At 49.8% G+C, this 24709-nt stretch overlaps 1 protein-coding gene across 1 annotated transcript in view; it reads left to right on the top strand.

Annotated features, from left to right (window-relative positions):
- Positions 1–421: 421 nt before the first annotated feature.
- FA2H (fatty acid 2-hydroxylase) overlaps positions 422–24709 on the top strand; it is a 53401-nt gene continuing 29113 nt past the window's right edge. Inside the window, exon 1 of the mRNA XM_060650135.2 lies at positions 422–783. Coding sequence (XP_060506118.1) covers positions 514–783 — 270 coding nt within the window. The 5' untranslated portion in view covers positions 422–513. The remainder of the gene's footprint in view (positions 784–24709) is intronic.

The following is a 24709-nucleotide window of genomic DNA, read 5'->3' as shown; positions in this document are numbered from 1 at the left end:
TCGAGTCCTCGCCCTGCCTCCCCCACTCCTCGGCCCCTCTAGGAGCCTGAGAATCGAAAGCTGCAAATTTCTCCCAAAAAGACAGCAGCAGAAGAGTTATTCCAGTAGCGATCACGCCACCGAGGATGTCCGTCCAGGCAGCCACCCGCGACAGGAAGAGTTGCTCCGCCTGCATCCGCCCGTCCCCTTCGATCTCTTGCGACGGGACACACCTGGCCGGCGCGCCCTCTACCTGCCCGGGGCCACCTGGCTGCCCGTCCCCTTCCTCCCCCCGCAGCGGGTGCCCAGCCCCGCACGCGTCGCCCAAGCTTCCTGCGGGCCAATGGGGAAGAGGGCGCCTCCGGGCTCGAGCAGCGTCCGGCCGAGCGGCCAATAGGAGAGCGGCATGCAAATGAGCAGGTGCGGTGGCGGCCGGCCCGTCAAGGCGGCCGCGGCTCCGGGGATGTTAGAAGCAAGCTGGGCTGCCGCCGAGCAGAAGCCCGGGCTTCCAGCTGCGAGCTCCGCTCTCCCGCCATGGCCCCCGCTCCGCCCCCCGCCGCCTCCTTCTCACCCGCCGAGGTCCAGCGGCGCCTGGCGGCCGGCGACTGCTGGGTCCGCTGCGGGGCCCGCCTCTACGACCTCACTGGCTTCGTGCGGCACCACCCGGGGGGCGAGCAGCTGCTGCGGGCGCGGGCTGGAGAGGATGTTAGCGCCGACCTGGACGGGCCGCCGCACCGGCACTCGGCCAACGCGCGCCGCTGGCTCGAGCAGTACTACGTGGGCGAGCTGCAGGGAGACCCTCAGGTACAGCCCGGCCCGGGGTCGCACCCCTCTACTCGCCTTCCCCCCTCCCCCACTCTCCCCTCGCCGGCAAGCCAGATTCACCTGCCCTCTAGGAGGACCCAAGGTGACAGCCTCCGCCCTCACCTTCGCTTCCCCCTTCTCTCCAGGTAACAGGTCACGACCGGTCCCCCTCACCAGGACTTGCCCTTGCTCTCCAGCATTTCCCCTGACCGGCTTCTATCTGCTCCCTCCTTCCTACTTGTTCCTTCTGCAGCCTCTGCCATCTGACAATTTGGATCACCTTTTACCAGCCACGCACACTCTCAATCTTTCCTTTCTTTCCTGTTCCCTTATCAGCCTCTCCCCCTTTGCATCCGTCCTTCACTTCTGTTGAATAATTGCTTCATCCTCACCTGTGCTCCCCTCCCCACCTCACCCTGCTCCTGCTTCCAAAAGTTACGGATCCGTTACCCTTCTCAGCCAGTCTGGATTTCCTGGTGCTGCCCTATCCGGCACTAGGGCTTCCCTGGATCGCTAGAGGTTAGGGCAGTGTCCGGGGTGGACTATGTCCTTCCATCCCTCAGTATTGCTTGTCTTGGATGCTGGCATGGGAGTCCAAAAGATCGAAATGACAAGACTAAGCTAGTTTTTTAGAGGAGGGGGGATTAGCACCGTGAACAGCATGCTGCCATGCGGTACAGCCTCATTTCGGTAGTTAAACCTCCAACTGATCCTGGGGTAGATTTGTTATCCCTATTTTATGATGTGGAAACTGAGGCTCGAGCAGGCTCTGTAATTTGCCCAAAGTCAAAGAGCTAGTTAGCGCAAAAGCCAAATGTACCTGGCTGCAAAATCGATTCCATCTCCATCCCAAGGATCTCTGGGATATGGGAGATGGCCCCTATCCACAGGGCTGCAGGTAGGCCGAGCCAGAGGCAAACTGCCTCCTTGGGCCTTCCCCAGGTTCAGCTGTAGGACTGGTGACAGCGGGGCCATCGTGCTTGGGCATTACGCTGACAGCCGCTCCCTGCTTCTAGCTCTTGCTTTCAGGGTGGGCCCAGCAAATGCTTTTAGATCTTTGGATAAAAGGACTTGCCTCTCACTGTTCCTGGCGGCTCTGCACTGGACCACCTTGTTTAATACTTCAGTCACTTCTTCACTCACTGGCTTGGTCCCTTGATGGTTACCAGCATTGAGCTGGGTAGGCCTGGAGAGGCGCCAGTAATCAGCACCAATACAGTCTTCGTAGAGCAAACAGGCTAATGAGGGACCGTACTAACTGCATAGTAATTAATTACCTAGTGCTATCAGAATATGGATTTGGAGGTGAGAAGTTGAAGGAGAGCTTTCTTGAGAAAGTAGCATTTGGACTGAGAGCTAACCATAGATAGGGTATTAGCCTGGTGAAGTGTGGTGGGAAGAACATTCCAGACAGAGGGAACAGCATGTGCCAAGGAAGGCTTTGAAGGGTAAGGGCTCAGCAGTCAAGGGACAGAAATAAATCCAGTGTGGCCAGAGGCTGGCGGGCATGGAGAGAGAAGGGGGAGGAGACCAGAGGTCAGCCAGGGCTACATCACGCAGGGCCTCCTAGGTCGTGGGCAGGATTTGGGACTTGATTCTAAGAAATGACAGAAAGCCAGGGAAGGGATTCAGGAAGGGGTGTGGTGTGGTCAGATTTGCATCTTTGGAAGATCGCCCTGGCTACAGTGTCAAAAGGAATGCAGGGAGCCCAAGTGGGTGTGAGGAGGCCAGGCAGGAGGCCACCGCGTGGACTGGGCAAGAGGAGAAGGCACGATGGTGGCTGTGACCAAGCGCAGAACGGGGTGGAATTGGAGAGATTTCATAGGTAAAGCACCAGGGCTCAGCGTTCTGCAATGGGAGCCCAGCTGAATCTTGGAAGTTGGCGTTTGGTGCCAGGTCCTGAAGGGGCAGAGGTTTAGCCGTGGATACAACTGAAGCTGAGTGCAGGAAATGAGAGGTTGGGACCGGAACACTAGAGACTTCCAGGCTTGTGATGGCTACTGGGAGCCACCCTCCAAACTCCCAACCCACCCCCCTTCCCCAACAGTTGCCCTAGATGGCCCCACCCCCCATGCTTTTGCTTTGCTCTGCCCTACCTGACCCTCAGGGAGGACTCAGAGAAGACAGCGACCAAATTTGATATCTACCCCTGCACTCCCCTGTTACCCCAAGGGTCCCAATGTGGCCATGTTGCAGGCATCTTTATATCTGAGCCCCAGTCTGAGGATATGGGAAAAAAACCTAAAAACTAGTAACACACTTAAAAACCCATGGCTCAGTTTCCGTAGTGTAGTGGTTGTCACGTTCGCATCACAAACCCATGGTCAGACTTGACCAGGAGCCATACTTACCCATACTGCCGTGGCCTGTCGGCTTCTGTCTGTAGATTTCTATCCTGGAAACTGGTATAATGTTGTCTTTAAACTGAGGGAGAAAGGTAGTCAGAGGAGAAATCTGGAATGTACCTGTACCTGTACTGAGAGAAGCCCTCTTCTTAAGGCCTGAACGGAGACTTTCTGTTCTTTTTTCTGGCTAAGCCCTTCAAGCACCCCCTATATTACTTCCTTCACCTCCCTTCTCTCCTCCTGCCAGGCCATGGATGCTGACTTCTGTTGAGCTCAGAGCCTAGCTTCTGTAATGTGAGGACCAGGTGGGGTGATGGGAAAGGAAATGTCATGACCCAGCTCTTTGTTTGGAGTTCATTTCTGAATCGTGCCCCTTGGAGGGGTCCTTGAAGGAGAGTGTCCTGGGGCTCTGCTGTGAAATCTCCAGGGAGAAGTCCCGGTCCCTTTGGTTTCCCCTGTTCCCCAATTTGCCACACACCCCCTCACACACCCGTGTGTACTCTGACACACACATTCACACTCACGCAAAGGCACACACACACACACACATAAAACAAGTCAAACTCGTTTCAGCCAACATACTGTGGGGATGAAACAAAGTCTGCTGTGGCCGTGGTCTCGGACTTGAGAAAGCTGAGCTGCCTGCCCTGAGCAAGTGACAGAGCTATGGCTGAGCAGAGAAGTCAGGCCCCCTTCTCCTCCTGGGCCCTCAGGGGCTAACAGGGTCAAGCTGCTCAGTCCAAGCTCAGATACGAGCAGCGCTCTTCCAACTGGAGCTCATGTTGTTAGTGGCACATGAGGTCCATTTACTGAGCTGCAACCAGCATTTAAAAGGAATAAATAGGAAAGGAAGGAACTTTGGGTTCAAATCTCCTCCCAAGATCGTAGATACTGTGTTTCCTGGACTTGCGTCATCCATGAATCACTGTCAAGTTTTGTTTTTTTTTTTCTGAATTCGTATACCCCTCGAACTATTATATGTAATATTTAAGTAGACTCACTTTTTATTTTACCATTTACTCACCCTAAGCAATAATACCAGTGAAATCACAAGTTGTACATGCAATTTAAAACAGAGAGCTATTAAGGTAGGAAAGGCTCATCCCTTGTATTCCCTAAAATCATCTTGGGTACCATCAGTGGAGTGGATATCATACTTCAGAAAGAAGAATAGCTTCTCCTTTTTTTAAAAAAATTAATTAATTTATTTTGAGAGACAACAGGGGAAGGGAGAGGGGAAAGAGAATCCCAAGCAGGTTCCGTGCTGTCAGCGCAGAGCCCAACTCAGGACTCGATTTCACAAACCATGAGATCATGACCTGAGCCGAAATCAAGAGTCAGATGTTTAACAGACTGAGCCACCGAGGCACCTGGGGTTCTGTGGGTCATTTTCTGGGACTGGTGAAAGAGATGAATTTGTATGTAAAGTATACATGGTTGTGCCTTTTTCTAGTGAGAGAGCTACAGCTTTTATGATAGTCCAGCCAGGATCCTCCCCTCCCTCTGAACCTGCCGTCAAGAGGCTAATAACTGGGAAAGGGTGGTTCCTACCTCCCCATCTTACACACACGGATGCCCCAGCCATTGTTGTCAGGTAACCCGGATGTCTGAGTATCTCTGGGTGCCGTGTCCTAATGCCACAGGGTGCACCCGTCTCTGGGCGGCTGAGAAGTCCTCGGCCTCTGCCTTGTGTGGTTCTGCCAGCCTTTGGAGGCTGGCCATTCAGAGCTCCAGGGCTTGAGTAACTCAATGGGTAGGATATCTAAGTGCAGGAGGACTCAGAGTTCCCACCCCGCCGCCGAAACTGCCCTTGTCGAGGTCATCGGGACCTTCGCCTCACTGAAGCCGGTCACCAGTTTGCACCTTGCCTCACCTGGCCTGGCAGCAAGTTTTGATGTGGTCACCAATTTCCTTCCTTGATACAATTTCTTCATGGGCTTCCCGAGACCACACCCTTTAGTTTTCCACTATCATTTCCTGTGGCTGCTGTAACAAATTGCCATAAACTCCGTGACTTAAAGCAACACAAATGTGTTCTGTCACGGCTTAGAGTTCAGAAGTCAAAAATAAGTCAGTAGGGCAGACTTCCTTCTGAAGGTTCGAGGGAAGAATCCATTTTCTTACCTTTCCCAGCTTTTAGAAGCTGCTGGTATTCCTTGGCTCGTACCCCCCTCCCAGCAATTGCATTGCCCCAACCTTTGCTCTCATGTCTCTTCTCTGACTCTCGTGCCTCCATGTTTTACTTCTAAGGACCCTTGTGATCACACTAAGCCCACCAGAATCATCCAGAAAGCCTCCCCATCTCAAGGTCCTAAATTTAATCATATCTGTGAAGTCCCTTTTGCCATGTAAGGTAACATATCCACAGGCTCCAGGTATTGGGACACAGACTGGGGAGGAGGGCTGCTCTACCTACCTCACCACCTGTAGCCCCCTCCCTGGTTGTTACTTCTCAGTCTCCGTTGCTCATTTCTCTTGCTCCTCATTTCAAAGAAACATTCGCAAAGTTGAAACGGAATCATACAATGTGCACTCTGCCGGATGGCTGCTTCCACTCAACACTATGTCATGGGAGATTATCTGTGTTTTCCCTCCTCGGAACAGCAACTATCCCCATTCTGTCCTGGAGAATCCAGGGCTGTAGAAGGGGGGGAAACGGGGACTAACTAGAAGGACAGAGTGGATGGCTTGCACAGACCACACACTGATCTGCGTGAATTTCCTGGTCTTCCTTCCAGGATGTCTCCCCACGACTCCCCTACTTTGGCCAGAGCCCCGCTCCGCTCATTCTTACAGCAATCTCCCAGGCAGGTCTCTCCCTGCCAGTACTTCCTACACCCTACTGCCTGGGACCTTTTCGTGTTACAGCAGTAATCCTAAGCCCTCGCGGGCTCCTCACCGCCACCCGGTTTAAGTCCAGTTCCAATGCTGCTTCTTCCACAGAGCTCCCCGCACTTTGCCCGTACCTGTGTTACAGTGCTCATGATGTTCTTCCTTATTTACTGTATTTTCACTGTGTGTCTTATCTCCTCAACTAAACTATATACCCCCACCCCCAGAACTGGACTCGTGTGATTCATCTGGGTTTCTTTAGGACACAGTAGCACACTGACGAATGCCAACAGAAACCAATCAGTGTTTGAATAAATGAATGACTGCGCTGCTTGGGAAATTGAGGCATGTGCCCTACTGAAAAGGAAAGCGGGCGGTGGCGGGCGGGGAGGTGGGGGCGGCGCCTGGGTGACTCAGTTGGCCGACTGTCTGATTCTTGATCTGAACTCAGGTCATACGTGATTGCGCAGTTCGTGGGCTTGAGCCCCACATTGGGCTCCATGCTGACAGCATGGCGCCTGCTTCAGATTCTCTCTCTCCCTCTCTCTCTGCCCTTCCCCCACTTGTGTATGCTCGTTTTCTCTCTCTCTCTCTCTCTCTCTCTCTCAAACTAAATAAACTAAAAAAAGAAAATGAAAATGAAAGTGGTAATATTAGCACACACAAGATACTTCAAGAATTACAAAGTTAAGTCTCTTTCCAGTTCCTCTTTTTGGCTAAAGGAGTTGGGAGTTTGATGGGAAGGATGGAGGGCTATCAAGTGAATCACTCATTTCTGACTTCGCCCTCAGTTATTCTCAGCCAGAGAGAGTTGACAAAATGTCTTCCATACCAGGCTACTGCCATTCACCCATGCCCATGAGTCTGCCTGCAAGACAAGAAGTGAACCATAGACAATCCCAGTCAAGGGGCGCCTGGGTGGCTCAGTCGGTTAAGCATCTGACTCTTAATTTCAGCTCAGGTTATGATCACGTGGTTTGTGAGTTCATGCCCCACCTGGGGCTCTGCACTGACGGTGCAGAGCCTGCTTGGGATTCTTTCTCTCTCCCTCTCTCTCTGCCCCTCCCCTTCTCATTCTCCCTCTCTCTCAAAAATGAATAAATAAACTTAAAAAAAAAAGAAAAAAGAAAAGAAAATGTCAGTCAAGAGCCTCCTTTGCTGTCAAGGCTGTGGCCAGCCCCATGTGGCTGTAAGTGCCTGTATGACGTGCTCAGGCAGGACCTGGGCTGCCTGGATTTCCAGTTCCGTTTACTCTTCCCTGTGTCTTGTCATGCAAATCTCTCTAAAGTGTGTGTCTCGGAACAGTAGTTCCCAATCTTCTCTAATCGCCACTCATCTTGCACGATATGATGTATAAACCTCGGACTTAGGATTTTTTGTTGTAAAGCATAATTCTCCAAATACTTTGTTTTCTTGCTTTGATTGTATATAGCAAAATATTTAAATACCGGTACCAGATAAACAAATTTGGGGGGATTTGAAGTATTTGAACTGTGATTCATATAGATACATCGTAAAGTCCTGTCATAGGAAAACTAGTAGTCAGAAATTCCGTTGATAAAGAACATGTGACTACACACGTAGACTAAACCATGCAATCTACAACAAACTTGACTGATAATTACCAACATGAAGTAGTCTTAATTTCTCCTTTAAAGGGAACAGAATTTCAAAGGAGTAGAGTTCTGGTTCTCTACATTTTTTCTGTGCCCATTAGAACCTTCTCAACATTGCTTAGCATTGCATGATGCTCAGATTTCCCCCTGGAAAGTGGAATCAGGGTTTTTAGGGATCTCTAGTAATGGCTAGTTTTAGTTTTATAAGTTCCAGATGTTAATGGTCCATAATAACCCACTTAGTTCCTAAGATCTAGTCCTTAGCCTTCTATCATAATGAAAGGCTATGAAACGGGCATCATTTATCCACAAGGATGAAAGATAGACCTCCAATCTTTAAGTCAATTCAAGGCCCCCACTGTGAGACTGACTGCTATGGAGGAATATTAAGGGTCACCTATATGGGACTGAATCAAGACTCTGTGATCCTGTACACCACCCCCCACAGGCCAGAAAAAGGTCAGACTAACCTGATTTAGTGGTTATCCCAGCAAGACCCATTGGCCTGCCAAGTGTAATGGCTTTTGCAGGTTGGAAAACAAGGTGTCATAAAAAATTCAGTTGTTCCTTAGACCTACATGGGAAAGTCTTTGACTCCTAGGAAAGAAGGTCACTTGAAATGAATCTACTTTTTTTTTTAATGTTTATTTTTGAGAGAGAGAGAGAGAGAAGAGTGCAAGCAGGGGAGGTGCAGAGAGACAGGGAGACACAGAATCTGAAGCAGGCTCCAGGCTCCGAGCTATCAGCACAGAGCCCATCACAGAGCTCAAACCCACGAACAGTGAGATCATGACCTGAGCCGAAGTTGGATGCTTAACCGACTGAGCCACCCAGACGCCCCAAAATGAATCTACTTTAAATGAAGACCAAACTTTCATAGAAAATGGAGCAGGGGTTTGGGAGAGGGGAAGCGATTATTTTTTTAAAATGAAACGGAAGGGGTACCTGGCCGGCTCAGTTGGTAGAGCATGCAACTCTTGATCTCGGGGTCATGAGTTTGAGCCCCACATTGGGTGTGGAGATTACTTTTTTAAAAAGGAAAAATTTAATAACAATTAAAAAATAAAAATGAAACTGAAAATTGTTTTAGTTTATTTTAACCTGACAGCAAAATTAAGATTGCATTCGTGGGCAGGTCCTTTAATTGAGCAAATACCGAATCAAGCGGTGTGCTTTTTGTGCACATGTGTGGTTTTTCTGACAAAACTGTATGAAAGTGACAGTGGGACATTCCAAACTTCACATTGTTCACAGCATGATCATAAAGAGAGTCATTTTAGCTAGAGTATTTAAGAGCTGAGGATCTTTCTTGATCCTGTGATAAACAGGTCATTCATTCATTCTCTTTTGAAGAGCCTCGTCCTTTGTGGGTAACCTGTGTTTCAGCGTCAAACAGCCCAACTTTGCCAAATCCTTATTTTGCAGTAGAATTGTGAGCAAAACAGTTTTCTTCAGTTTCACTGACTTCATTAAATTCTTTGTATTTTTGCATTAATTTTTTTAAATTTTTTTCATTTTTACCATTTATTTATTTTTGAGAGACAGAGAGACAGAGCATGAGCAGGGGAAGGGCAGAGAGAGGGAGACACAGAGTCTGAAGCAGGCTCCAGGCTCTGAGCTGTCAGCACAGAGCCCGATGCGGGACTTGAACTCACAAACTGCGAGATCATGACCTGAGCTGAAGTCAGACACTTAACTGACTGAGCCACCCAGGCGCCCCTTGGCATTGATTTTCAATTTCACTTTGCAGTGAGCTTGCATTTCGTTACACTGTATATTGTCAGATGATAGCAACCCCAACCATCACTTTGCCTAGGTAGACTGGGGATTTGGGGGAGGCGGTGGTCAATCTGAGCAGGAATCAAATTCATAAATGGTCAGCTGACTTGTGAATAGCTGTACATTAAGAGGATTTTTGCCATTCTTTGCAACTTGGATGTTCAGGGACTCAGATAAAGAACACTTGGATAATAACGATGCCTCTAGGACTAATAGTAACACATCCAAATTTGTATAGCAATTTACATTTTTCTAGATATTTCTCATAGATTTCTAGTTGAACCCTCAAGGTAGGTGGGGCAGATATCCATTCTCCCATTTCATAGATGAGAGACCTATAGTTCTGAGAGATCCCGCAATGTGGCTGGTCTCTAGGTGCCCAGTATTTCCAGTGCATACACATTAGGGACAAATCTTAGGCATGAGATTAAACCAAGGGGCATCTTTTTCTTACTGATTTATAATCACTCCTTACATGTAAAGGATATTAACCATTCCCATCATATGTATTACTATATTTCCTTCAGTTATTTGTCTTTTGACTTGTCTAATGTTTTTTTCTCTATTTAAATCTTTAAAATTAAACCTTTAAAACATAAAACATTGTTTTATCATTCTTAGAAAGGACACCTCTACTTAAGATTTTGTAGTTGCCTAAATTTATTATCTACCTGAAATTTTTTTGATATCAGGAAAAAAATAGAGAGTATTTTAGGTTTGTATTTTTCAGATGACCAGCTGGTTATCCCAATAGATTTATGAAATAATTGTTTTTCCCACTGGCTGAAAAAAACACCTTTATCACACATCAACCATTCACAGATATACTTTGGTCCATTTGGGGGCTTTATTCTGTTCCAATGAAATCATTCGTTTTTCTTTAGGTTTTAACCATTAAGGTTTCCTCCCCCCACCGCCTTCCTTCTGTTCCATTCCAGCCAGGATTTTGCTGTCACATGGTCCACCAGAGAAAGCAAAGGGCAGGACAGGGGCTGAGCATCATTTCTGGGCCATGTTGCTGGTGCTGGGGAAACAGTCTGACTTTCAGCGACTGGGGCTGCCTGGCCTGCCCTGGACCCTGAGGTCGTGTGGCGAGAGCCCGGAGGGAGTTCAAGGAAGCTCACGCAGGCGACAGGCCCCAGGCACCAATACTGGAAGGGAGGGAGGCATCCAAAGTGGGTGTCCAAGCGGTCATGGAATGGTAGCGATTTCAGCAGGGAATGCAGGGGCGGGGAGGGGTGTGGTGAAAGCGGCATTGCCGCTGGAGCTCTGCACACGGATGGGTCCTGTGTGCCCACCCTGCAGTGTGTCCGCAGCCCCTGGCTGGAGGCTGGAAGAGCAGTGAAGCAGCTGTATTTGCTAACAGGGAACCTGGTGTCTTTCTTGCAAAGCGCTGTAAATCTCCACCTCTTGTCCCTCCGGCCAAGGGTCATGGATGCTTTTGCCCCCACCTCCCTTCATCAAGATCAAGTGAGAAGCTTATTAAAAAAAGATTCCTGGGTCTTTCTGGACTGACGGAAATGTCCTGCATCTTGACTTGGACATTGGCTGCCAGGAGGCATGTAATTGTCAAAACTTATCAAACTATACACTTAAGATCAGTAGTTTTTTTTTTTGTTGTTTCATTTTGTTTTGTTTTTGTTTTTACTATATGAGAATTAGACCCAGTTTTTTTAAAGGGAAGTAAATAAATTTAATACTTATTTAGTAACTCACTCCTGTAGATACGACCTCATGATGACAAACGCTAGTGTTGATACATACAAAGCTTTAAAGATTGCTTTTACAATAAGACCCTGTGGAATGTAAATGGTAGGACTTCAGGTAGTGGGGATACTACTCGGTGTTCACGGGAGATTCTTTCAGCTGGACTGCAGTTTAAAATGTTTCAATAATAAAGCATTGGAAAAAAATACTAAGTAGTTACATTGTAGACATCACACAGAGAAAAATTCTTAAAGGAACAGTGGAAAACTAAAAGAAAAATCCACAGCGCATGCACATTTAAGCGCAAGAAAACATTACATTTCTAGTAATATTGTATTACTTTCTCAAGAAGCTGTAACAAAGTACCACAAACTAGGTGGCTTAAAAGGAGACATTAATCATCTTACAGTTCTAGAGACTAGAAGTCTGACTTCAAGGTAGGGGCAGAGTCATTTCCTCCTGGAGGCTCTGAAGGAGAATCTGTTCCTTGCCCCTTTCCTGGCTTCTGGTGGGGCGGGCATCTCTTGGCTTGTAGATTATACCACTCCGATTTCTGCCTCCATCCTCACAAACGCGTCCTTGCCTGTATCTCTGTGTCTGCATCTCCAAATTTCCCCACTTCTTTTGAGGACACCAGTCATATTGGACTCACAGCCCCCTTTAATCCAGTAGGACCTTAAACTAACTGCATGACGGCTGCAGGTACCCTCTTTCCAAATAAAGTCGCGTTCACAGGTTCTAGGTAAACATGAATTTGGTTGGGGGTGGGGAGGGTGGGGGCGGGGGACACCATTCCACCCAGTACAGATGTCACCAAACAACTCTACCACTCGAACAACCTAGATGGAAGCAAGTGTGGTATGCACTACAGAACTGTGTTAGATTTCAGGAAAATTACTCTAGTAGCAACAGAGGTTCAAAGACTGAAGACTTGGATGACAAGTTTGATGTTTCATTTGAATGAAAAAACATGCATGTAAACTAACTCAAAGAATTACTTAGCATAGTATATTATAATATGTAATTATATGAGTATTTATATTATATATATTATATTATATTATATTATATTATATTATATTATATTATATTATATATATTTTTTCTCCTGGGGGCACCCCTCAAATCTATAAAATTGAAATCTCTGGAAGCGAGATTCCAGAAATCCGTATTTTTAACAAATACTGTGTGTGGCTCAGACGCACTGGAAAGTTTGCAGCCCACTGCCCTAGAAGGCTCGGGGCAGAGGGAAAATAGGGATGGAAAACTGGGAACATGAAAGTTTCTCAGTGGGCAGGTCTCTCGGGAGTCCTGAAGAACCGGCATCCCCAGGCTCCTGGTGTGGTGCTTGTCACAGAGCAGTTGTGCAGACAGACCACCCTCTCACCCACCCATCCAGAAAGAGGAGGAGGCTGGGGTCTGCAGTCCAAGACCTGTGCCCTGGCTGTGTGATGCTGTGTGACTCATGCAAACGCTCATGGCCTCGGTTCGCTTATTCCCTGCGTCCCTACCAGATTTGTGTGGCTACAGTGAAATCACGTGAGATCTGTGAGACAGAACCGTGTAGATTAAACCAAAATAGGGTGATGATCAGCCCCTTCAGCCCCAGCTTCTGCCGAGAAAAGGTAGATTTCTCTTAGGCGGCAAGAGATAGATGTTTTCAGAACCCGAGTTGCTACGTGGCTCAGATCCTCTTGGGCAAAGCCACACACCCCCCAGAGGAGCTGGAGGGTGGTGACATCCTAATCTCTCAGTGTGGCCCCTTCCCCCAGCTAGGGCCTGTGGGGTCTGTTCCGACCTGCTGCCCTCATTCTATCTTCACCTGGACAAGTGAACTGGACCAAGGAACTGACCACCGTTAGGACCGGATGTCTCCAAAGGTGAGGCTGGCAAAAGCCTCAAGTGGCCCCGGGGACCTGCAGGCCTGCCTTCCTCTGCCTACCATTCCTTTCCCTGTTCAGGCACAAACACAGATGACGTCTCATGCTCAGACTGAGTTCAGTGCTGAGGATAAAAAGGCAACTGATCGCTGCCTTCATGGGGTATACCTGCCAGTGGAGGGGAGGAGACAGATAGGACAGTTAGGGGTGGTGACAAGAGCTACAACAGAATATCATATTTTATATAGACTGTTATAGTCTATGTGTATATACATATACATATGTGCATATATTATACAACAAAATAGATCATGTATTTTAGAACAGGGGCTGTGACAGAGTAACAGCTACAGCTTCTGACAGGAGTAGTCCGGCAAGTCTTCTCTGAAGAACTGATATCTGATGGAAACAAAGGAGTCGTCATAAAGGAGAACTGGGTAAAAAAACAAAAAAATTCTAAGCAGAAGGAACAGCAAGTGCAAAGGTCCTGGGGTATGTGGCATCAGGAATCCAAAAGGAGGCTCTTCTGCTGCTACAGCATTGCAGGTGAACAGGAGTGTGGGGTGGGGTGGAGTGGGGAGGGAAGCAGGAGCCCTGCCTCTGTAGAGCTCACAGTCATCGTTGGGGAGGCTCGGTTTTATTTCGAGACTAGGCTGGAAGATTTTAAGTGGAAGACTGACAAAGTGGGTCTGTATTTTACTAGATTGTTCCAGCTCCCTTGTGGAGGGTAGGTTGCAGGGGGCCAAGAGGAGGAACAGGAAGAGAGCTAAGAAGACATCGCTATCGTCCAGATGACAGAGGGAGGTTGCCTGGACTGAGCGGCTATTGAGACAGAGGAAGTGTCTAGGGATTGGAAATGTCTTGGAGGTAGAACCACTACAACTTGCTGATGGACCAAACGCTGAGAGTAAGAGAAAGAGTTGAGGATGATGCCAAGGTGACTTGAGTAACTGGGTGGTTTGATATATGGGAAGTGAATGCTTGGGTGTAAGCCCAGATTTGGGGTGGGGTAATCAAAGTCCCTTGGGGCCACATTGCATCTGAAATGCCAAGGAAACACTCGGGTAGAGATTTTAAGTGGTAGTTGAATATATGAGTCCAGAGCTATGCTCTCCAATATGGTAGCCCCTTGCCACATGTGGCTTTGTAATTTAAAATTAATTAAAATGCGATAAAATCAAAGTTCAGTACTTCAGTTACATGAGCCACATTTCAAGTGCTCAGTAGACATAGGGGACCATATTGGACAGCACAGATCTAGAACATTTCCATCATTGCAGAAAGTTCTCTGGGGCAGCACTGGTCTAGCTAGAGCTGTGACCCAGAGTTGAAAGGTATTTCTCTCTAGGATAATGGTATCCTAATCTGGTGACTCTCGTCCAGGAAGTTGGTATCCCTGTGTTGTTCAACAAATAGTTCCTTCTTGCCCTTGACCACACCAGATTGTGTATCAAGTGATGTCCCTGAGCGGTAGCTATATCAAAGAGGCACTGAACACCCAGAAGGACAGTTTGTCCCGGGATTGTTCAAGGACATCATCCCTTAAAGCACCTTATAGCGACGAGTGTAAACACGATGTTTAATGAGCGTAAAACACGGAGTACAGGCTGTAGCTCACCGGGAGACACCAGTTCTCGGACTCACCATGGCAATTTTCTTATTTTAAGAGACGTGCACTGAGTTTGGAACTAGGTGGAATGAAATGAGAGTGGAAAAGAAGACACAGGCTCAGAACCCAACAGTCTTGTGTTCTAGAACTAATCATACCCCTGGAGACAGGCCAGTCAACCTCTCTGAACATAAACATCCTCGACTGTAAATGGGAGAAGTTTCCATGTCCGGGCATGGAGAGAGAGAATAGTTTGTATCAGTAGACTGGAATCCGTAAAAAGTAGCAGGTATAAGGCAGGTTGATTTTTGTCATTGTTATTGTTTTGTTTTGCTTGCAAAACAGTTCAGTGCCTTCTATTATTTTTGGCAATATAATCATCTGTAACCAACGTTGACAATAGCAGTGAATTATCTCTCTTAAACTAGTAGATCGTAAAAGGAAAATTTGGGAATATTATTTCTGGGATAGCGAGATATGAGGTCATTTGTAAACAGTGGTCTTGTTTCTTCTTTTAAAAACAGCAAAACATAGGGGCACCCGGGGGGCTCAGTCAGTTGAGCGGCCGACTTCGGTTCAAGTCATGAGCTCATGGTTCATGGGTTCGAGCCCCGCAATGAGCTCTGTGCTGACAGCTCAGAGCCTGGAGCCTGCTTCCGATTCTGTGTCTCCCTCTCTCTCTCTCTGCCTCTCTCCCATTTGTGCTCTCTTTCTCAAAAATAAATAAATAAAAATATTTAAAAAAAAAAACAGCAAAACATAGGGGCACCTGGGGGGCTCAGTCAGTTGAGCGTTCAACTCTTTATTTCAGCTCAGGTCTTGATCTCACAGTTGTGAGTTAAAGCCCCACATTGGGCTTTGTACTGGGTATGAAGCTTCCTTAAAACAAAACAAACAAAATCAGCAGAATATAGTATTTTCAGCATGCTCCTTATAGGACTGGAGCATTCCATGATAAGTCCAAAATGTATTTTAACATAGTAGTTGGGCCAGTGAGGAGATAATATATGTTAGATGGTTTAAATGTATTTTCCTTGCACATAGCACATTCTATAAGCCTGCCTGACGTGCTTTGAGGCCTAAGTCTTGAGAAACTACGGTCTAGAAGTGTCCTGTCCAGTCCTGCAGGCTGTTGGTGCCGCTCATCGGGGTTAAAAGTCGGGTGCTGTAGTGCCCACCAGGACTCTGTAAGGTGGGACTGAGGAGGTTAGCCTCAGATCTCCTCCTGTCCGCCCTGACCAAGCCCAGGCCCCACCCCCACCCCAACCTCGGGCTCCCAGCTGCCCCAAATCCCAGAGTCAGGCTTCCATTGGAAAAAAAAAACACGTGTCCACTTGACTCAGTGCATTCCTGGGTGTGGTGCCCTAATCTGAGGTTAGAGGTAGAGAAGAGAGGCTCCCTGTGGATGCAGATGGTCCATGGCAGGCAGAGCCTAGTAGAGAACCAAGTTAATAGCCTGAAAATTTGTGGGTGTATTCTGGAGAGATCTGAATAGTGATTTAGTATTTTTAATCCACTGTCTCCCTTTTCTGATGTCCTGGATTGCCCACCTATACAGGCTTCTGCTTCTGGTGACAAGGTGGCTCGTGACATGCTCCATGGGGGATCGTGTCATCAGGGGAAGCAATACCAGGTCCACAGCGAACCGATGTCAAGGACCCTGGAGGCTGGGGTGGTCTGGTCCATGCCCCCACACCTCCTGAGCGGGATAAGTTGGTCACACCCCAGGCACACGTTTGCCACTCGCTCTCTTTTCCTTTCTTCTTCCTATCGTGAATCCAGGGACAGCGGCCAGCGGAGTTCATCACCTTGCAGCCATCGTGGGTGGGCGACAAGTGGGGGTGTTTGGGGGGTGCCTTGTCACCTGCCAGGTATTATTGTCGTTTTTTGGTTTTGCACAGGAAGGCTTTATTTTAAATGTTTTAAGGAGAGGATGGGCCCCAGGGCTTCTGGTTTGGACCTAGTCTGGCAGAGGGCAGCTCGTTAGAAATGAAAGCAAGCAGATCCTGCTGCCTTCCTTTTAGCCCTAAATTTCTAGCTACTGAAAGCAACCAGTGGTCCCCTACAGGCCTCAGGGGTGGGCTTGTTAACAAAGAAGGCTTCCCCCCAAGGGAGACTCTTGGTGCAGCTGTGGTTCTGGGTCTGCACCCGCCCCCCACCCCGGCCTACCCCCCTCCTACCTTCCCAGGACCGCATCGAGTCCAGTGCGGACTGGAGTCCCCACCTTCCTTTGGGCCCCTAGAGGCCGGAGGCAGCTGGACACAGGGCCTGGGCACCGTCTCGTTTCAGAGAAAGGGTTTTCAGGCCAAACCCAGGCTGCGGGATAAAAGGCCATCTGTCCATCCCTGGGTGCCCAGCCCCGGCTTTCCTGAACAACATTCCTTTATGCCAGCCCCCGCCTCCTGCGGCCCCCACCCTCAGCACACTGCTTCCTTTCACCGCCTCTGGGTCGGCTTGTTTGTTTACCCTGCAGAGTGCAGGCTTTCTGTTGTTCTTCTCATTTCTCTCCCCCTTGTGTGCCCTCCAGGCAAGCCCTCCCTGGGGACAGCAGGGTCTGGGGGGCTAAGGCAGAGTCCCCGCCAGGGACCCGGGAGCCTCCCGGTGAGCCCTCCCAGAAGAGGCAGGGGTGGTGCGCGAAGAGCCTTAGTGGGACCGCACTCGACGTGGCTTCCTGTCTGGATGTCCCAGCAACCATTTGAGACTCCTGGAAGCGGTGACTTGGTCCCTCTGTGCCTTTGTTTCCCCCATCCGTGGAATACCTCGTGCCAGTCTCTCAGGGACAACCGTGTCGATACCAATGAGATGCCGGGCACACACGTGGGGTGGGAAAGGCGCTCACCATGGAGGTGGCTCGTCTGTCCAGAGCCACGTGCTCCAGTGGAGGGGGAACGGGGCAAAGCTGGCCACGGTTTCCACTGAAGAAGGCGGCAGTTTGCCCGACACCCGCCCCCCTCCCCAGTTCAGCCTGCCTCTTCCCTGTGGGGAAAACTAGGAGTGACTTTTCAGGCCCCGAGGAAGGGGAACCAGGCCAACCCTGGCTGCCAGACAGCCAACAGCGGGCTAGGAAGGGGGCGGTGCCTGAACATCTTCCCCACCGAGGGCTCTCTGTGCCGGCTGCCACGGCAGATCTGGTGGGAAGGCTGGGTTGGGCACGAGACCCTGGTTTTTGCCGCCTCCCCCGCAGAGGATGAGCGACAGACTCTCCACATGTCCCTGGATGCCTCTTCCAGTTGTTTTCTGGCTCAATTCCTTCTCCTTCCGTGGTCTTGTCTCCATCCCGGGGGAACCTGGTTCAGGCCTCGTGCTAGTTTGCTTGGGTCTCAAAGTCCCACAGACTGGGTGGCTTAGGCAACAGGGATTTATTGTCTCGTGGTTCTGGAGGCTAGAAGTTCTAGATCAAGGTGTCGGTAGTAGGGTTAGTCCCCGCTGAGAGCTGGGAGGGAGCACGGGTTCCAGGCCGCTCCCTAGCTTCTGGGGGATTACTGGCAATCTTTGGAGTTTCTTGGCTTGTAGGTGCTTCACCCCCCGTCTCTGCCTTCACGTGGTGTCCTCCCTGCTCTTCAGATTTCACCTCTTTCTAGGGACACAGATCGTATAGGATTAGAGCCTCATTTTAACTAATCACCTCTACAATGACCCTACTTCCAAATAAGGTCACGTTTTGAAATACTGGGGGTTAGCCCTCCAATATATGAATTGGGAGGGGGCATAGTTCAACCCGTACCAGACCTCTGTACTGGGAAATGAGGCCCCGTTGGTCACACCGTTGGTGCCCGGCCTGTGTCTCCGCTGTGACTCCTTCACACCGTCACAAATTTTGTCTCCTTTCCAGTCACACATGGGGAAAGAGAACCAGTAGTTGGCTTCCTCTTGGAGTCAGTCCTCTCTGCTAGACTGGAGGCGGGGAGGAGGCCGACGGTCACCCTGCAGTGAACCTTGCTGGGGCTCTGGCACCCAATCCACTCAGGGCCTTGATACAGCTGGCTGTAGGCCTGCCCCACACGGGTGCAGAGTCCGTGTTCTGGGCCTTGCACGGGAGAACAAAACCCCTGCTCTTGGCTGTCCACGCGCATCCTTCTCTGTGGCCGTACCATGAGGCGGAGGGCCGCAGCCCGCCCAGCACTTTAACCCGGCAGACCAGGGGCTGCGTTTGCACTCAGGTCGGCGTAGCCCGCATCCTTCGTCTGTTGGTTTTAAATGCAAAACAAATCTTAAAATCTGGAAATTTCACACAAATATCTAGTTTTCCAGCTTTTCTTAGAAATGGGGAGGTCTGCCACGCTCAGCTCCTTCCTCATCTGACCTGGACCTGAGTCAGGGCTGCTCCCCCTTCGGTGGGGCGCACCCCCTCAGGCTTCCTGAGGTCCGCTCCATTCAAGACCAAGTGACCATGACCATTGGTTTCTGCTCCTGCTGCATTTCCCATGTTTGTTTCATCTCTAGCAAACGCCTCACGGTTTTGTTTTTTGTTTGTGTCTCGGCACCTCATGTTTTAAAAATGAGAGTGAGCGTTTTTCCCTGTGGAGGTGAAGAATATTCCCACGTGTTTATTATGCAAACAAAATGAGTCTATATTACGAACCACACTTTGCCCACTTCACTTATTGGCGTCACCGGCCCAACCTCTGAGGGCAGGGCAGGAACTCGGGATGCCCTGTCAGGCCTCAGCGGTTTCTTGTTGCTAGAGAAGGATCCTCAGGTCACATAGCAAGTTGGGAATGGAGCCTGGTCTAGAACCATGCCCCTTAGTCTAGAGGTGAATCTGCAGCCTCTAGAACTAGAGGCTGGCCCCAGATTGTTCCCCCGGCCCCAGGCTGCCCCCCAGGACTACCTCCCTGAGAGACGGGTGTCACGGGCACTGGCTGGAACCTTAGGGAGCCGACAGGAGTGACTCCTGGGTCCTCTCTGAGTTGGGGTCTGAGATTGCTGAACTCAATGTGAGAGAGGACGGAGGAGGATAGAACCCAGGAGGGGCAGTCGTGTCCACAGGACTCTCCATGAGAGGAGAGCCGCGGCTTGGATATAATGCCTCTTGATTAGCCAGGAACTGGCATTGCCCTGGGAGAAGCTAGGGCTGGTACTGCTGTCCCACCGGCTTCTCTCCTTGCAGCTTTGAACAGGGGCTGGAGGATCTGAGGAGATGGAAACGCCCTCCTGCCGCCGCCGCCATATTTCCCAATACGTTCAGAGTTTCTCACCTCAGAATGGGCGGGACCTGCCTACCTGGTCTCCTTGGCCGATCACATCGGCCATTCTTGAGCACGTTGACCTTCTCTTGCTAAGTACACACAGGGTTTGGAAGGCATCGGGGAGCTCTCTTTCCACCTGCCCCGCCCACACTTCCGTGGCCTCTCCAGGCCTGGGCCCCTAGAGCCTCAACAGGCCACCATGTACGCATTAATGTGTCATCCCACAAGCACGAATACTGACCCCGTGCCATCATCTGGGGACCTAGCGGTGAGCGAGACAGCGGACCTCTGCCCTCACGAGCTCACGTTCTAGCTCGGGAGACCGTCACGGGGAAATGCAAGAGAGTGAGATGCTTTCACCACCACTGGAGCACCACCCTGCTCCGGCCATCAGGCTCTTCTCAAACAGCCTCGGACCTGACCATTAAAGTGCCTCTAGCCGTGTCTCCTGCCCCCTTCACAGCGGGGGAAGGATGCCAGGACGAGGAGGTGGGTGTTCCACTCCATTCTTGCTGCCCCACAGCCATCCGTGTCCTTCAGGCGGACCCTCTGAGGAAGCTATCGCCTTCCACAGACGGGCCTCACACCCCCTGTCAAACTACACTCATTCGCACTTGCGCCGACCACTCTTACAAAAGCCACTGAGAGCCTGACTACCTACCTCTCCCCTCCTTTACCAAAAACACTGAAACTTGTTCAGCCCAAAGGCAGAACGGTTTCCAAATACTGGAAAAGAACGCACGTGCTCTTCCCTCTCTGACGCATTTCGGTTTTTAAAGATCTCTCTGGCTTGCTTCCAGGAGCGGGAGAGTCTTTTAAATAATGCATTGTGGAAGTTTCCAAGAAACTTTTTAAAAAAAAAATATTTTTTAACGCTTGAGCTTGTACCCTAGTTCCCAGGAACGACCTTTACACACTTCTGATTCATGGATGGTGTTTGCCTGTGGAATTCAAGGGTGAGCCCGGCTCAACTATAAAATAAACACCGGGGCATGGAAGGCTGGAAAATGTGGCCCAGATCAGTGCGTGCGGGGCAGCGGCTCCCAGGAGGACCCGTTCCTGGAACCCCCGCGCCCAGGGTCAGATGGGAGCAGCCTCCAGAGTGGGCGTGGAAGCCCTTCTTCGGGAGGGTCTTTGTCCTGTTTGTGGGGGTAAAGGCGCTGAGGCCTTGGAAATCTCACAGCTGGACTCGAGAAAAATAGTCAACGAAAGACACGCTAGAGGACACTTCCTGCTCCCCCAGTGTATCTGCTCCTGGTGCTACCAGCATGCTGACTCCCCTTGAAGTCTCCTCCCGGACCAGAGGTGTGTACAGTCTTGTGATTAATAACCTGGGCGTCTGCCAGGGAGGGGTGTGGTCCTGAGGAGGCCACCCAGAGAGCACCTGGCTCATGCGTGGTCAGTCTGGAACTTATTTGCCGAGAGCATGTCACCCATGACATTGCTACCTGGCGGCTCCAGGACTCTCCAGTGGAGAGGAAGCTGGGGTCCCAGAAGGAGGGAGGAGATGGAAAGGAAGAAGGGTGCCTGCTCCCTTTCCTCCCTCCCTCTTGCCCTCCTCCTCCATGGGCAGCGCACCCCCCCCCCCCGCCAGCCTTCACTGACCTGATCCAGGGTTCAAGGGACCCATCTTTTTTTTTTTTTTTATTTACTTTAGAGAGGGAATGTAAACCAGGAAGAGAGGCAAAGAGGAGAGGGGGAGAGAGAGAGAGGGAATTAGAATGAATGAGAATCTTAAGCAGGCTCTAAGTTCAGCATGGAGCCCTATTCCCATGACCCTGGGATCATGACCTGAGCCAAAATCAAGAGCTGGGCACTCAACCGACTGAGCCACCCAGCCGCCCCTCGAGGGAATCCCCAGCTGCTGCGTGCTGGCCATGCCATGGGCATGGCTCTCTCCCACTTCCCTATCTTCATCTAGGATTTTTCCAGTTGAATGAAAAAAAAAAAAAAAGTAAAAATTCTGTTTCCATTGGAAGCCCACACACCTGTCTGTGAAACTGGGTTTTTACTAATTTTTAAGAAAACCTTGGAAGTGGAACATGTAGACATTGACTCTACTTCCTGTCACATGTAGATGAGAGAGCCCCACACAGGCCAGTTTGAATCAAGAAAATAATTATGCACAATTAGTTCTCGCAAAACAAAATTTTAGGTTGTAATTTTTCTGCATTAATAAATATTTATAAATAGGTCCCTTTATTTTTTTTTTTTTTTTTTAATTTTTTTTTCAACGTTTTTTATTTATTTTTGGGACAGAGAGAGACACAGCATGAACGGGGGAGGGGCAGAGAGAGAGGGAGACACAGAATCGGAAACAGGCTCCAGGCTCCGGGCCATCAGCCCAGAGCCTGACGCGGGGCTCGAACTCACGGACCGCGAGATCGTGACCTGGCTGAAGTCGGACGCTTAACCGACTGCGCCACCCAGGCGCCCCTAAATAGGTCCCTTTAAAAAAAAAGTAAATGTAAAGTTGCCAAATGTCCTTCCTTAGGAAGAACTGTCTTTCATTCTGAAAGTATGTGTTTCCTACCTATTTGGTGTTGAAATTTTCGTTCATTTATGAAATGCTGCTGATGGTACTTAAAAAAAAATGTTTTAATGTTTATTTTTAAGACAGAGAGAGAGAGAAAGAGTGAGAGCGGGGTAGGGGCAGAGAGACAGGGGACAGAGGATCCAAAGCAGGCTCTGCACTGACAGCACAGAGCCCAATGCTGGGCTTGAACTCACGAACTCTGAGATCATGCCCTGAGCTAAAGTCGGATGCTTAACAGACTGAGCCACCCAGGTGCCCCTAAAAAATATTTTTATTTGGCAAAATAAAATGCTAGCACTCCTGTGTAAGTCTGACTCACTTTTAATTCTGCTTAACACGTGTACTTGGCCAAAGAGCGCCAAGAATATATGGCTCGGATTATTGTAATTTTGACCCTTGTATCTGGGCACTGCCCTATCCAGAGTGGCGTTTTAAGAAGGTGTGCTCAGTGTCCCGGGCCACTTGTCTCATCTAAGAAGGTTTATTTTACATTCTCAGGAAGCAGGAGCCCTGTGGAGCCTCAGGACTTTATACCCAGCAGCCACGCCCCCGGCAGCCACGCCCCCCCCCCCCCCCCCCCCCCCCGCCACTGCCTGAACCCTAGGGAATCCTGGCCGTTTTGCAAAGAACATTGAAACGTGGTCCATTCAAGAAATAATGAGCGGAGCACCTAATATTTCCAGGAGCCCATCCTAGGCACCGTGAGAAAGAGGAAATGTATCCTGCCCTATTGGGATCCATTGCACAAATGATATAATTGCCCAAGCGTACGTTGCCCAAGCAAGAGGCAGGAAATTAGAAGTGCCAACTGAGGCAGGGGGGACACATGGACAGTATGATTTTTTTTAAATTGACGGATGAGAGGCGCCTGAGTGATTCAGTCTGTTGAGCGTCTGACTTGATTTCGGTTCAGGTCGTGACCTAATGGTGTGTGGGGGTTGAGCGCCGCGTTGGGTTCTGCACTGACAACGTGGAGCCTGCTTGGAATTGTCTCCCTTTCTCTCTCGCGCTCGCGCGCTCTCTCTCTCTCTCTCAAAAATAAATATTTACAAAAATAAGAAAAAGTTGGCAAATGAAGAGATGATACAGTTGTTCATACAGTCGTTTTGAAGATTAAAGGACTGGGCACAGAGGAAGCATTTGTGAATATTCACCTTTGTCATCATCCTGGAAGGATGACATTTGAGAAGGAAAATGCTGGCTAGAAGGGAAAATTAGAGTTAAATCCAAGGGCGTGACAGCAGAGCAGTTTGGAAATACAGGGGAAAGATTTTAAATATAGGGAAGTCAACCATAAGCCGATTTACAGGGGGTGATACTGTGTTCGCTTTCAGGAAGTGGTGTCAGAGGGGACAGGGGACAGCAGGGCTTTGGGTTAGACCATAATGTGGGTAGTTGGGAAGATTCTCCGGAGGCAAGGAGTGGGGCCGGCGTCAGAGAGATAGAGATGGGGAGTCTTCTGGGCTGATGCTGAGGCACATCATGGATGCTCAAACGTGTGTGGATGGATGAATGCATGGAAGCGGTGGCTGTGGATGAGAGCCGCGTGGGAGGCAAGATGTGAGGGAAGAGGCAGGGGCCACGGTGGTGCCGCGCTGAGACCATCAGCCCCGAAGAGGAAGCTGATGAGGAGCCAAGGCTTCCGGTCCCTGCAAACTCCCCCTTGCAGGTCTCCTTTTCAGGCTTTCTCTGTTTCCTGCTGCCTGCTGCTCTCTCCTTCATTGCTGTTCTGGGCATCCTAACCCTCATCACATATCTTTTGGGGCCCTCCAGTGAACAGGTGTGCCGGTCCACACCACCTCCCGGGCCACACCAGCTCGCCACACGATGCCAGCAGCAGACGTCCATACAAAAGGCTTCAAGGGGGGATGGAAGCCAAGTGAACGTGTGTGCGTCGGATGGCAGTCCCCAAGGGCCGGCGGGAGCTCAGCCCCCCTCATGTTCCACACCAGGGAGGCATGAACGCTGCTGGGTTCTGTGCTGGCCCCATCACATCTGCCTTAGACGAGGAACAGCCGGCCAATCCTTACGCTGAGAGACCCTGTTATGTGCTAAGAGGGCCTTGAGGAAAAGCAGATGACAGAGTGCTAGGGTGTTGCATATCCTCAAATAGGTGTGAGCCTCTCAGGTGAAAAGGAGAAAGTGTGCACAGTCCTAGAGGGAAGGAACCAGGAGCGACTCCTGGAAAATCGGAGGCAACCAGTTGGGCAGAAGGAAGACTTTTCCAAGGACGGGAAGTCTCAGAAAACAGTCCAGACTTGAGTGAGCAGAAACACGGGTTGGACACGGCCCAGGGCCGTGAGGGGATGACCCTTTCTTCTGCTTCCGGTTTGTGTCTGCCATTCAGGGATGTGTGAAAAGCGTAGCACAGAAACATTAAATGATAATACGTGTGCTGACTCCTTCCCTGTTTGGGATGGGCGGGCAGGTCCC

This window comes from Panthera onca, chromosome E2 (assembly GCF_046562875.1).
Source record: "Panthera onca isolate mPanOnc1 chromosome E2, mPanOnc1 haplotype 2, whole genome shotgun sequence".
In the NCBI taxonomy this organism is placed as follows: Eukaryota; Metazoa; Chordata; class Mammalia; order Carnivora; family Felidae; genus Panthera; species Panthera onca.
The sequence above is the reverse complement of the archived record's forward strand: the minus strand, read 5'-3'. Positions and strand labels throughout refer to the sequence as shown.